At 35.1% G+C, this 13,105-nt stretch overlaps 3 protein-coding genes across 4 annotated transcripts; 2 read left to right on the forward strand and 1 right to left on the reverse strand.

Moving 5' to 3' along the window:
• Nucleotides 1–267: 267 nt before the first annotated feature.
• On the forward strand, nucleotides 268–4,443 carry LOC11423690 (transcription factor bHLH49). Its single transcript, XM_003628663.4, has 6 exons — nucleotides 268–1,721; nucleotides 2,212–2,439; nucleotides 2,522–2,587; nucleotides 2,690–2,758; nucleotides 3,291–3,362; nucleotides 3,458–4,443. The coding sequence occupies exons 1-6, from the start codon at nucleotides 987–989 to the stop codon at nucleotides 3,689–3,691; spliced, it is 1,404 nt and encodes a 467-aa protein (XP_003628711.1). The 5' UTR covers nucleotides 268–986; the 3' UTR covers nucleotides 3,692–4,443.
• Nucleotides 4,444–5,466: 1,023 nt separating this feature from the next.
• LOC11423689 (putative pentatricopeptide repeat-containing protein At1g68930) lies at nucleotides 5,467–10,114 on the forward strand. Of its 2 annotated transcripts, XM_039828959.1 has the most exons (3): nucleotides 5,467–8,320; nucleotides 9,211–9,313; nucleotides 9,980–10,012. In XM_039828959.1, the coding sequence occupies exon 1, from the start codon at nucleotides 5,751–5,753 to the stop codon at nucleotides 7,995–7,997; it is 2,247 nt and encodes a 748-aa protein (XP_039684893.1). In that variant the 5' UTR covers nucleotides 5,467–5,750; the 3' UTR covers nucleotides 7,998–8,320; nucleotides 9,211–9,313; nucleotides 9,980–10,012. The 2 variants fall into 2 exon arrangements, with proteins under 2 accessions (XP_039684893.1, XP_003628710.3); XM_003628662.4 differs by lacking the exon at nucleotides 9,211–9,313 and having other exon boundaries at nucleotides 9,980–10,114.
• On the reverse strand, nucleotides 8,885–11,069 carry LOC11423688 (uncharacterized). The gene is made up of 5 exons (XM_039828960.1): nucleotides 10,879–11,069; nucleotides 10,047–10,654; nucleotides 9,644–9,752; nucleotides 9,242–9,562; nucleotides 8,885–9,147 (listed from the first exon to the last, which is right to left on the reverse strand). The coding sequence occupies exons 1-5, from the start codon at nucleotides 11,029–11,031 to the stop codon at nucleotides 9,109–9,111; spliced, it is 1,230 nt and encodes a 409-aa protein (XP_039684894.1). The 5' UTR covers nucleotides 11,032–11,069; the 3' UTR covers nucleotides 8,885–9,108.
• Nucleotides 11,070–13,105: the final 2,036 nt, after the last annotated feature.

The following is a 13,105-nucleotide window of genomic DNA, read 5'->3' on the forward strand; positions in this document are numbered from 1 at the left end:
GTTTATCGCATTTAGTTTACCATTAATATTATTACTACTAGGATTTTACACGAACCCAAGTATTAATAAAGGTGTTTTTCTCCCTATCACTTACAATTATCCATCAAGATACATATACGTTAGTTACTAATTAGTTGACTTGAAAATTCACCCAACCCAAACAAGACATCTGAGTTGAAATTCAAACCACTATCGTAATGTTGATCGAACAATTTTGATATTTTTATCGATTGAATTAGAATTTGCACACCCTAATTAGTTGGCTTTGTTTACTACTTTACTTGTGTGTGCACTCTCTTTTCTCCTCTGAGCAGTAAATGGCATGTTTGATAGCAAGAAAACAGAAATAGAGTTCCCAAAATCAATAAACGTTTTCTAGTAAAAAAGCTCAAAGCAGGGTGCTAAAAGTAGCTCAGAATCATAAATGGATTCTCTCTCTTCCCACTTTTGCTTCACTTTTCCTTTTCTCTTTACCTTCTTCTAGCTTCTGCAATTTCTGACCTAGCTTTTCAATTTGGGGCTATTTATGATACTCAATTCAATGCTCTCTCTTTCTTTGATTCATTGACTACATGCTTTCCCTTCACCACTCCTTTGAACACACCCTTTTTTACCCTCTTCTGCAAACTCGTGTGTGTATGTGTAACCCTTTATAGTACATCTTTTGGGAACTTGAAATTTTTCTCAAAAATTGAGAAAAGTTACAATTTTTAGTGTTTTTGCAACTTTTTAGGAGTTGGGTATTGTCTCATTTGTTCAGTTTGGTTTTAGATTTTGATTTGGGCTTTGTTCATTTACTTCAATGTTAAATTCTCTAACACATTTTTTTATAATGTTTAATTTTTCTATATAATCTACTATTTGGTCACTGTATAAGGTTACTTTATTGTCTAGTTTAATCTGAAGTTAACTATTTTGAGTTTACTTCAAAGAAGTTATAGGAGAGGGTTTGATAGTGGTGGTTTTGGTATATACATTTTGAGGAAATGAGTGAAAGTGAAAATTTTGAGGTAGATAGAAAAGAGGGTACTTTAGATTGGAGGTTTGTTAGTGGCAACCTTGCAAATTCATCTGTAGGTTTGGTTTCCATGGAAAATTCTATGATGGGTACTTCTTCATGTCCTAATTCAATGGTGGATTCATATGGTCCTAACTTCTTGGACCTTCTTACTAACTCTGAAAACTTGGGTGGTTTTTGTGATGTTAATGGTCAGAGTAATGAGGTGAGAAAAGATGGGTTTGGTTTTGCAAGAGTTGGTTGTGATGATAGAACAGTTGGAATGGGTTGGGACCTTGGTAGTAGTTCTATGATAAAGAGGGATGGTGTTTTACCAAATGGGGCTGAGATATTTCCTCAAAGTTTGTCTCAGTTTTCAACTGATTCTGGATTTGTTGATGCTGCAAGGATGTCTTGTTTTAGTGCCGGGAGTTTCGTAGATATGATGAACTCATGTGGGATTCCTCAATCTATGGCTCTACCTCTACACGTGTCTCGGTCTGTTGAGCATCTTGGTAGTGATGGAAGTCCAATCCAGAATGATCGAAGAAGTGACTGTCCTGTGATGTCTCAAGATGAAGGGAAACAAGTTCTTGGTAGGTCTTGTAATGAAGCTGATGGAGATGAATCAAGTGGTGATGATGGTTCCCAAATGTTGGATTGTGCAAGTGGAGAACCTTCTATTAAAGGTCTAAATCCAAAGAAAAGGAAAAGAAATGGACAGGTATATTTCTCTGAGTTGTATTTTTTAGTATAGTTGATACTGTGGTTATCAATTTGAGGTTCAAATCGTGATTCGGACGATCTATTTTCTGAATCGTGGATTGAATCTTTTATTATGAATCGTAAGATGAATTACCAATAAAATATGAATTTTGTAAGTAAAATCAAGCGACATAGCAAAATTATAAGCTGTAGATGAACCTCAATATAGTCGTAGGTCCAAGTCATTAATCAAACGACAAAAGGAAAGTGACTAGAGCTACACTAATTTTAGTTGTGATTCATTAGAAACAATCAAAATTCATCATAGTGAATTGGGATTAAAAATGAGGTTCATATCCAAAATATATACACTAGGGATTTGTATTGATTGAGTTTAGTTTTGTATCGAATCGATATACAATTAACATGTATCGTAAGATATTGATAACCATGATTGATATTGTTTTCCCCTTGTCCATGTGAGTTTATTTTATTTTATGTTCTGCTAGGACGGTGATAGTGATAAAGCCACCGGAACTCTTGAGTTACCAAGTGAAACCGCAAAGGACAACTGTGAGAGCAGAAAAAAGGGAAAGCAGCAAACAAGTTCAACAGCCAAGGCTTCTGGGAAGAATGCCAAACAGGGGTCTCAAGCTTCTGATCCGCCTAATGAGGGATACGTACATGTTAGGGCTCGCCGTGGTCAAGCAACAAATAGCCATAGCCTTGCAGAGAGAGTAAGATGTTCTAACTAAATTTATGTGATGAGAAAAAAATTGTTTGGATTTAGATTTCTAATTATTTAGATTTCAACTGTAGGTGAGGAGAGAAAAGATCAGTGAAAGAATGAAGTTTCTTCAAGATCTTGTACCTGGATGCAACAAGGTACATTTAAAACTTGAGACTGGAAGATTTCACTACCTTATATTCATATGAGGATTTAGAGTGTTGTTTTCTTTTGATATTTTATTGTTATTCTGCTTGTAGGTCACTGGCAAGGCAGTGATGCTAGATGAAATCATTAATTATGTACAGTCTCTTCAGCAACAAGTTGAGGTATGGATAAAAGCATATTTCTAACCACTGATTATTAAATCATCCAACTTATTTTCCCATAATTTTGGATTTTGCTTCAGTAAGTGTTGTCAATCATGAATCAGAGAAAATACATTTGTTCAAATTCCGCTATTCCACAGTGCTATAGCACACTGCTATAGCCTCTATTTGATAACACTTGTCCTCTAAGTGTATCGTGAAACAATAGCAATTTGTTCAAATTCTTCTATGCCATTAGCTATTGGTGCTATAGCTGTTATTTGACAACATAGGCTTCAGTACACTATCAGCATATGTTCCAGTCTCATTAACATCGTTGACTGTTATAATGTTATTTTACCTGCTTGAAATTGCAATAATTTTAACTCTCACCGCTGATGATTTAAATGCCAGTGTCATCTTTGTTACAATTGGTAAAGGATGACAAATAATTATACGATAAACTGTTTTGTTAGTTGTCCCTTATATATGTTTCTAGAAATCTATGCATCTTTTTCAGTTGAAGTTGACACATTTTTCTCCCTCTTGGCAGTTTTTATCAATGAAACTTGCAACAGTAAATCCACATGTGGATTTTAATATGGAACGGCTGCTTCCTAAAGATGTACGGTTCTAGTCAATTTGCATACCAGCAATTCTAAAGCTTACAAGTAGCTATATATGCCTGACTGACCTTTATAAAATTGAATATTTTGTCAGATTCTTCAACATCAACCGGGTCCATCATCTGCTCTGGGGTTTCTCAGAGAAATGCCAATGGCTTTTCCTCCATTATCACATTCATATCAACCAGGACTGATTCATTCAACTCTACCTAACATGGCAAATTTATCAGATATGCTTAGGCAGACTGTTCAACCACAGTTGGAACCTTTGGCTGGAGGGTTTAAAGAGCCAAATCAGGTTAATCCATTGCAAGCAACCAAGGACTGAAATTTCCTCAACACCAATCCTTTTTTAATTTCAGTTTTACACTTAAAATTTAGTTTCTACAGCATGCTAAATAGTAAATAGGAATGATGGTTGGAGTCGATGAACAATGATTTTGCTTTAGTGTGCTTTATTTTGCAGTTATTGCAATATTCGAAAGTTTATTTCTTTCTACTAGGTTTACTTTGATTGTTTTATAAATTTATGTACAAATTTGATACAATTTGCAATATAGCTGCATGAAGTGTGCGAGGCTGAACTTCTTAACACGCCACAAACAACCTTCACAGCAACTTCTCCCGAGCAGCCACAACTTGGATGGTAAGCTGTCGCAAGCAAACAAGGCGCATATTCAATACAGCAAAATTTTGCCAGAGAGAGGTAGTGGACTGCCCTGTTCCATGCTGATGCAGGTATCGTGCCAGCAGGTCAGATGAAAGTTAAGCCTTGATCCTCTTTCTTCATCATACGGCGCATATTCAATGCAGCACAGTGCCTCTTTGGTATTTTCTGGATTCAAATGCACAAATACCCTAGTATCATATATATAACCGGTGTAATACCTTTTATGGATGAAATACTTGGTAATTCTCAAGTGTCAAGGCTGTGAAGGGGATTAACTCTAGGTTAAAGGAAGTAATCAATGGTTTTGTTTCTTATTACTAGTCTAATTTTAATGCCTTGTTTGTTCAGTGTTAAATTTGCTCTTTAATGTTTTAACTTGACTAAAATAATGTATCTTCACTTTTTTTTTTGTATTGTGATTTCACTCCAAATATTAAATTTTATAAAATGAGGGGATAACTGTACTAATCAATGTAACTAAAATGGGTAAGTTATGTAGGTCTGCCTTAGGTAATTAATTGGTGGGGGATGTATCTTTTTCTAGTTCTCTATTAGTCTCAAATATAAGTAAATTTAATTACTTTTCTTGACCAACAAAAATATATTTAATTACTTTTAATATGTTTAATGATGTTATTCTTAAAATATTCTCATGAAACAAGTTTTCATGAATGCTACTTTTGAGAATGCACATATTTTTAATGATATTAGTTGCATTTAATTAAACTTTTTTTTTTCGGAGTCTTCTACATCACGCATCATAGAATTCATATCACGCACATAACCCTCATTTATCATTTTGTGAATCAACTTTTCATGTTTTCCATCATGGTGATTAAGTATCTTTATTTTCCTTTACATCAAACCTCTTATGTGAGAAAAAAAAAAATTAGAACTTTTATTTGTAATTGGCATTAGAAGTTATAATAAGAGAAAAGAAAATTTTAAAACAATGATTTCAAGTTGTTCGATACTATTGAAATATTTATTTTTGATAAAATAAACTAACATAATATATCCTTTAGGAACATAGTTTTAACCCGTCCTTCAAAATAAAAATTGAGCCCTAAAAATTGTCTTTTTTTTCCTTCTTCTTTTCGCAAGTTCCTTCTATTTGATATAACCATTATTTAGGCGCGAGTCTAATTCAAACATTAGTTTGTACATTGTAAGAGTCTAGTCTCTTCTGTTAGACCTAACCGCGATGATAATTTTTTTTATTGAAAAATTTCAAAAATAAAATTCAAACAATTAAAAGTAAAAAAAGAAAACAAAACTTATAATTAATCCTATGATAATGAAAATCTATAAGACCGAGTTCTTAGTTGATATTTATCACTTTGTCTACAAATAAAAGATATAATGTTTTTATTCTTAGTTGATATTTACCACTTAAAGTTAAACTCACACACAACTATATGGTCTTAGGTTTGAACTCGAGTCACGACGTTCAGCTTGCAATTTCGACATTTACTTTTTTTCTTTTCTTTCTTTTTTCTAGTAAACCAAAAGTATGCTCTACAATTAACGAGCTCAAATAAATGTCTATGAAAATTTAGATTTCTTTTTTGACAAGGAAAATTTGAAGAATTTAGCGTATCATATTATTGTTCCTCAAACAAAACCATTGAATTCATTCATGTTCTTCTAATGTTGAACAATTCAATCCATTTCCATTCCTCACAATCACTCTACATTACACTACAATTCCAAATACATGTCACTCTCACACTCTTCTTCCTCAAACCATTACTGTGCATTACTCAAACTTTGCTGCGAAACTCACAACTTCACCAAAGCAAAAAACCTCCATTCTCACATCATCAAAACCCTTCCATACCCTGAAACCTTCCTCTTAAACAATCTCATCAGTTCCTATGCCAAACTCGGCTCAATCCCTTACGCCTGCAAGGTGTTCGATCAAATGCCCCACCCAAATCTCTACTCATGGAACACCATTCTTTCCGCTTATTCGAAACTGGGTCGTGTTTCTGAGATGGAATACTTGTTTGATGCAATGCCGAGACGAGATGGGGTGTCGTGGAATTCACTTATTTCGGGCTATGCTGGTTGTGGCTTGATTTATCAGTCTGTAAAGGCTTATAATTTGATGTTGAAGAATGATGGGTCGTTTAATTTGAATCGGATTACGTTCTCGACTTTGCTTATACTTGCTTCGAAACGAGGGTGTGTGAAATTGGGTAGGCAGATTCATGGACATGTGGTGAAGTTTGGTTTTATGTCGTATGTTTTTGTTGGGAGTCCGTTAGTGGATATGTATTCGAAGATGGGGATGATATCTTGTGCAAGGAAGGTTTTTGATGAGTTGCCTGAGAAGAATGTTGTTATGTATAATACGTTGATAATGGGATTGATGCGGTGCGGTAGGGTTGAAGATTCAAAAAGATTGTTTTTTGAAATGCGAGAAAGGGATTCGATTTCTTGGACATCGATGATTACGGGGTTTACTCAGAATGGGTTGGATAGAGATGCAATTGATATTTTCAGGGAGATGAAACTGGAAAATCTACAGATGGATCAGTATACGTTTGGAAGTGTTTTAACTGCTTGTGGCGGTGTTATGGCTTTGCAAGAAGGAAAGCAAGTTCATGCCTATATTATTAGGACGGATTATAAAGATAACATATTTGTCGCCAGCGCTCTTGTTGACATGTATTGCAAGTGTAAGAATATAAAATCAGCAGAAGCAGTTTTCAAAAAGATGACTTGCAAGAATGTTGTGTCTTGGACTGCAATGTTAGTGGGTTACGGACAAAATGGTTATAGTGAAGAAGCTGTTAAAACATTTAGTGATATGCAAAAATATGGAATTGAGCCGGATGACTTCACCCTCGGAAGTGTAATTAGCTCATGTGCAAACCTTGCAAGTCTAGAAGAGGGTGCTCAATTCCATGCTAGAGCTCTCACTTCTGGTCTAATTTCTTTTATCACTGTTTCCAATGCTTTGGTTACATTATATGGTAAATGTGGAAGCATTGAAGACTCCCATAGACTTTTTAATGAAATTAGCTTCAAGGATGAAGTCACATGGACTGCACTTGTTTCTGGATATGCTCAGTTTGGTAAAGCCAATGAAACAATCGGGTTATTTGAAAGCATGCTAGCCCATGGTTTAAAACCGGACAAGGTTACATTTATTGGGGTTCTTTCAGCTTGTAGTAGAGCAGGATTAGTGGAAAAAGGAAATCAGATATTTGAATCTATGATTAATGAACATGGGATTGTACCAATTCAAGATCATTACACTTGCATGATTGATCTCTTCAGCCGAGCTGGGAGGATAGAAGAAGCAAGGAATTTTATAAACAAGATGCCTTTCAGTCCTGATGCAATTAGTTGGGCAACCTTATTAAGCTCGTGTAGATTCTATGGAAACATGGACATTGGCAAGTGGGCAGCTGAGTTTCTTATGGAATTAGACCCACATAACACTGCTAGCTATGTCTTACTTTCGAGCGTATATGCTGCTAAAGGAAAATGGGAGGAAGTTGCTAGGTTAAGAAAAGATATGAGAGATAAGGGTCTGAGAAAGGAACCGGGATGTAGCTGGATCAAATACAAGAACCAAGTGCACGTTTTCTCTGCCGATGATAAGTCAAATCCATTTTCAGATCAGATATATTCTGAGCTTGAAAAGTTGAACTACAAAATGATAAAAGAGGGTTATGTGCCTGATATGAATTCTGTTCTGCATGATGTTGGTGATTCAGAGAAAATAAAGATGCTTAACCACCACAGTGAAAAGCTTGCAATTGCCTTTGGGTTGTTATTTATTCCTCCTGGTCTGCCCATACGAGTAGTTAAAAATCTGAGGGTTTGTAGCGATTGCCACAATGCAACTAAATATATCTCTAAGATCACCAATAGAGAGATTCTTGTAAGAGACACAGCCCGGTTCCACTTGTTTAAAGATGGAACGTGTTCATGTGGAGACTTTTGGTGATTGTGTATTGAAGTCATTGCAGATGGGATATCGTCTATGTTCTTTTGTATCAATTAAACTTCTTCACTATCCCCTGTTGATTATTTATTTCTCTTGGATTTGGATCTAACTCAACGTCTCAAAGCCAGCTTTCAAGATTAGAGATTCCAATTCTTTATTAACACTTTCAGGCCTTATCTCTAGTCAAATGTGACAGTTGGAGTTTTTTTCAATATGCCCCGCTTGAGTTTGGTGGGTGAATACTATAGTGGGTGGCCGATAGAATAGAACAGACTTCAACACCATCTTAGATTTGGATTCTACCCAACAAATCCGACTTTAAGGTGAGTGGTGTCCATTCCTTATAGACTCCTTCAGATCTTATCTCTAGTCAATGGGAGACTTTGATTTTTCTCAATAATTTCAACTATCAAAAGCATATTTGGAGATACTGATTTTTTCTCTCTAAATAAGGCAGTCTTTCATATTCAGGTTACTGTTTCCCTAATGAATCTATATCTTAGTAAATTCTGATGAGCATGCAACAAAGTGCAGTGAGTATAGAGTAAAACAGTCAGAAAGGAGAGGGGAAATTATAGCTGAATAGACAGGTGGCACGTTGTGATTGGAGGGTAAGGTGGGGTTGTTATAAAGGGTAACATGGGGGTATGTTGAGTGTGTAGTTGGTAGTTTGTCGATGAGTAATGGGAGTTGATTCTCATCTCAGCAGAGGGCTCCCTCTTCTCATTGAGAGTGTCATGTATCTTTTATCATTCTTCAATGAGATTCATCTCCACCCATTGTTCATTTACTGTATCGGTATCTTTTGTATAGCGGGTCGATCCTCCGAGTTTACTAGTAATACCATTTCATCAGTTTTAGTTTATCATTTTATTTGGTTCTATATATTTATGTAATATACTTTTTTAACAGAAAACAGATAGTAAAAACTAAAATAATACAGTATTGGATCAATTTACATTGGAATTAGTGTTGATCCATTTAGATTGCATGAGCAACTGCTGATTTCTATATTACTATGTTGTGCAATAATTGTAATGGAGATGGAGTTATATTCAAGGAACAGAATTATAGTGAATACTCATGCAGTATATCCAGTCACCGTTTCCTTTTAAGGCTCCTCACGTACACTTAGATCTTGCTGTTGTTTCTGCATGAGATACAGAAGATTTGGTTAAAAACTATAAAATAAAGGGGAACAATATTCATACAGGGCAGGAAATGGAAAACACATGAACAATAACCTGCAGCTGGGTACAAATTTCGATTACTTCGGCTATAGGGGCCCAATCACCAAAGTTCATCTCAATAAATTGGTAAGCAATGCCAGTCCTTCCACTCCCTACTATGAAGAGTCCACCCTTTATTTCTCCTTCCCCTCTAAAGTTTTTTTGAAATCCTGTAGCCTTTGCACGCTTGTAATTGCAAATTGCTCGAGGGTTCAACAAAAATCCTGAGAAAAAATTTTCCTTGAGTAGTTTTCCCCCTCCAAGAGCTTTGAAGAAATCCCTACCCCGATCAAGAAGTACACCACCACCCCAGTACCGAGGCCAAAAATCTTTGATCTACTCCAATATGATAATAAGTCAAATAATGATTAGTTGATTGAAAGAACAAATAATTGAAGTTGATGTTTTTGCTAATACCTCTGACTCTATGTGCTCATGAACAACAACAAATAGTTGAACCCCAAGTGCATCAAATATGGGTTTCCTGGAGAAGAGCTTGTGTGCCTCTGCTCTGCACATGATGCACCTGTTTGCATGTTCAAGGGGAACTAATCAAACCTGAATTTATAGCTTAAAGTTATATTTTTGTTCTACTTTTGCATCTGTTCATCCCATCCCTGTTGTGTATACCGTTTCTTTTGTTTCTTGTTTATTTGTTCTGGTAGTGTGTGTGTGTGTGTGTGTGTTGTCTACTTAAGCTGTTAAGCATATAACAACTGTTGCAAGCTTACTTCTCTGAACTCGTGCATGCAGCTATTACAACTAACAAGGACACGGGTGCAACACAATGATGGAAATTACAGATATTATAGGAATTTACCCTGGTCGCCGGAGACAAAGGAACACAGCTGGTTTATCTCGCCACAGTTCTGCAGCTTTCATTGGAGGTGTCTTCATTTTTACCAATGGTTCCATGCCAATCTTATACTCTGGAGTTATTTTCTGAACCGATATATTTTCAATAGCAACATAAGGAGCAACTTGGTCACTGACTGGAGGAGGTTGCACACAACCACATGCTCTTGGATCAGCTGGCTCAGAAGCCACAATCCCCTTAAACACATATCCATCTTTAATCTTTAGCTCAGTAAGTGATTGTTCAAATGATCTATCAGAAATTGTATTACTCCTCATTTGCATTCTCATCATACTATTGGAGCCATTAGATGCAAGTCTATTTGGGATGCTTTCATGTCTATACATCAAGCTGCTTCTTCTCCTAGCCATAATTCCGCGTAATTTAAAGGACTCATCGATTGTTCTGTCTATGAAACGGACAATATGGCCTCTCTTCATGTCAAACTGAGTAGAAAGATCCATGCTGCTTAAACTCATAAGCTCTGACAGATTTTTTCCACTGGCCTCTAGCTTATCTGCATATTGCATCAATCCACGATCGTGTAGGTATGCCCTTATTCCAATTGAGTCCTATGCAATCAGAAAATAAAGACTTAGAAACATTAATATTATAGTTGATAGTTGATATCACTTGCCTTACACTCTAAAGTGGGTGTAGAGGATTCATATCCGATGGGAACTGTTAAATGATAAATGTTCATTCTGAAAGGGACTATAATTGAAAGATAGTAAAAGCATACTTTGATATAGACGTGTTTCGAGTTTGATGAAAGCTGACGAAAAGAATAACCAACCTTTTGCCGTTGTGTCATTTTTATCGAGTTCATATCATCGGAGTCCATAACCTTCATTGTTGGCACATCATCCCAACCTTCATCCAACAATTTCGGGAGCAGCTCCTTCAAAACTCCATTTCCTATAAATTCTTCTATTGAAAATGAAGACATTCTTTTTTCTAACTTGGAATGGTTGATCTGAATGAGTGATGTTGTTATCATATAAATGTGCATTTGTATGATGCAAGATATGATTTAATATAGCTTTGGGTAATGATGTGACAAGCTAGTTAAAATTATTACTCTGCCGTATATGGCCAACTTATATCTTTAAAAACATTTACTGATGTTTAAGTTTGATAAGTACTACTTATACGAAACAAACCAAATTTACAGGTTTATTTGGCAACTTCAAAGTTGCTTGATACCTCAAAATGGTTTTTTCCTTATGCCGGCCAAAATCTGCAGTGCTCTTGGAATTTTTAATTGCTCTTGCTGGTTTGTAGAAACATTGCTTTCATTGCTAATGAGGACAATTTTTTGAAGTGGAAGGATCTCAGAATTTTTCAAGTTCTGTCTAAGTCTTGCTATTATATATTAATTGACGAACTATAGAAAATAATTTTAGTGTTGGCATGAGTTGACATTTTTAATGATGTAGCTATGATGAGTCATTTCACATATTTTAATTAATAAAAATAAAAATAAAACCAATTTGAGTGAGATCTTAAAAAAAAAAAATGAGATCAATTAAAAATCATCATCTCCTTCAAGGCTTCAACCCAAAACCCTCATAGTTAGATTTTATCAACAAATTCTTACCATTTTTCAAGATTTGGAATAAAATTGCATAGTTTACGTAACATGAGTTAATAGCCATGGAAGGAGAAGACAATCTAGAGAGATGAAGAAATTGATGGGGAGAAGAACAAGAGAAAACAAATGGATGGATGAAGAAGATCTAATTTTTAAATTTTTAAATTTGTGTTTTTGGTTTTGGTCCCTAAAAACTAATCACTTATCATCTGTCAGGCCACGAAAGCCACTAACGTGAACTCAGTCTTCACCACGTTTTTTTAACAGAAGTTAACGTTAGAGACTAAAACCAAAAAGTTAACAACTTACCGAGTTTGATTTGATTTAGAACAAAAAAAGTTACAGGAACGAAAACAAAAAACATGCGAACTTACAGGGATCTTTTATATATTTAAGCTTAATTTTAAGTAACGATTTAATTTTTATTTAATTTTTGTCTTTTAATCCATTTGCACATGTATTTTGAAGCTTTAATTTCTTTTTGGGATTAATAAAAAATTGAAATAAAAAAACGATGTAACCAACCTTAAATAACCTCTCTCCCTCAACTTGTGTTTTCTATGTATATGCTTCATCGACCGACCATCGTATCACCAACTTAGGTTTCCCAATATTCAAATAATCAATGAATTAATCGATATTCGTAGCATTGATTGCTTGAGCTTCAGCTGCCTCTAGATTTACTTAAAAATATAGGCTTAATTGCACTTTTGGACCCCTATCTTTTTAAAAGTTGCGGTTATGGACCCCTAACTAATTTAAATACAAAATAGCCCCCTATGTTTTGATTCTTTGGCAGTTTTGGACCCCCAGTCCATTGTTGACTCGGTCAATGCTGACGTGGCACTCTAAGTGAGGTGCCACATGTCAATTTTTTTATTTTTTTTTGCCTTGGGGGTCCAAAACTGCAAAAGAATCAAAACATAGGGGTCTGTTTTGTATTTAAATTAGTTAAGGGTCCATAACCGCAACTTTTAAAAAGATAGGGGTCCAAAAATGCAATTAAGCCAAAAATATACAAAGATAACCTATATGTTATAAGCTTCCAACCCATAAGTGAGATTTGTAAAAATATGTATTTTTTTAAGGATTGCACCGATTTATAAATACATTGTTATTATCAAACTATTACCTATCTGACGTAGGATTCTTAACCGGTTGTAAAACATATGTATTCAAGCAATTAAAAACCAAGCCTTTATGAAATTTTCTTAAATTAGTGCACAAATTGCAAGTGCAAAGAGATACCCATAAACTTGAATTGATTTCTCTCCACATTGCAACTACATGACCCTCATGCTTATTTTGTTATATCGAAATAAAATCAAAATCAAAATCTTAACTGAAGTTGAATAAAATGTTTGTTTGATAAGAAGATTGGTTGTATGGACAACAACACAAATACTATGGTCTCCATGATTTTCTGTTT

Source organism: Medicago truncatula, chromosome 8 (genome assembly GCF_003473485.1).
Source record: "Medicago truncatula cultivar Jemalong A17 chromosome 8, MtrunA17r5.0-ANR, whole genome shotgun sequence".
NCBI lineage: Eukaryota > Viridiplantae > Streptophyta > Magnoliopsida > Fabales > Fabaceae > Medicago > Medicago truncatula.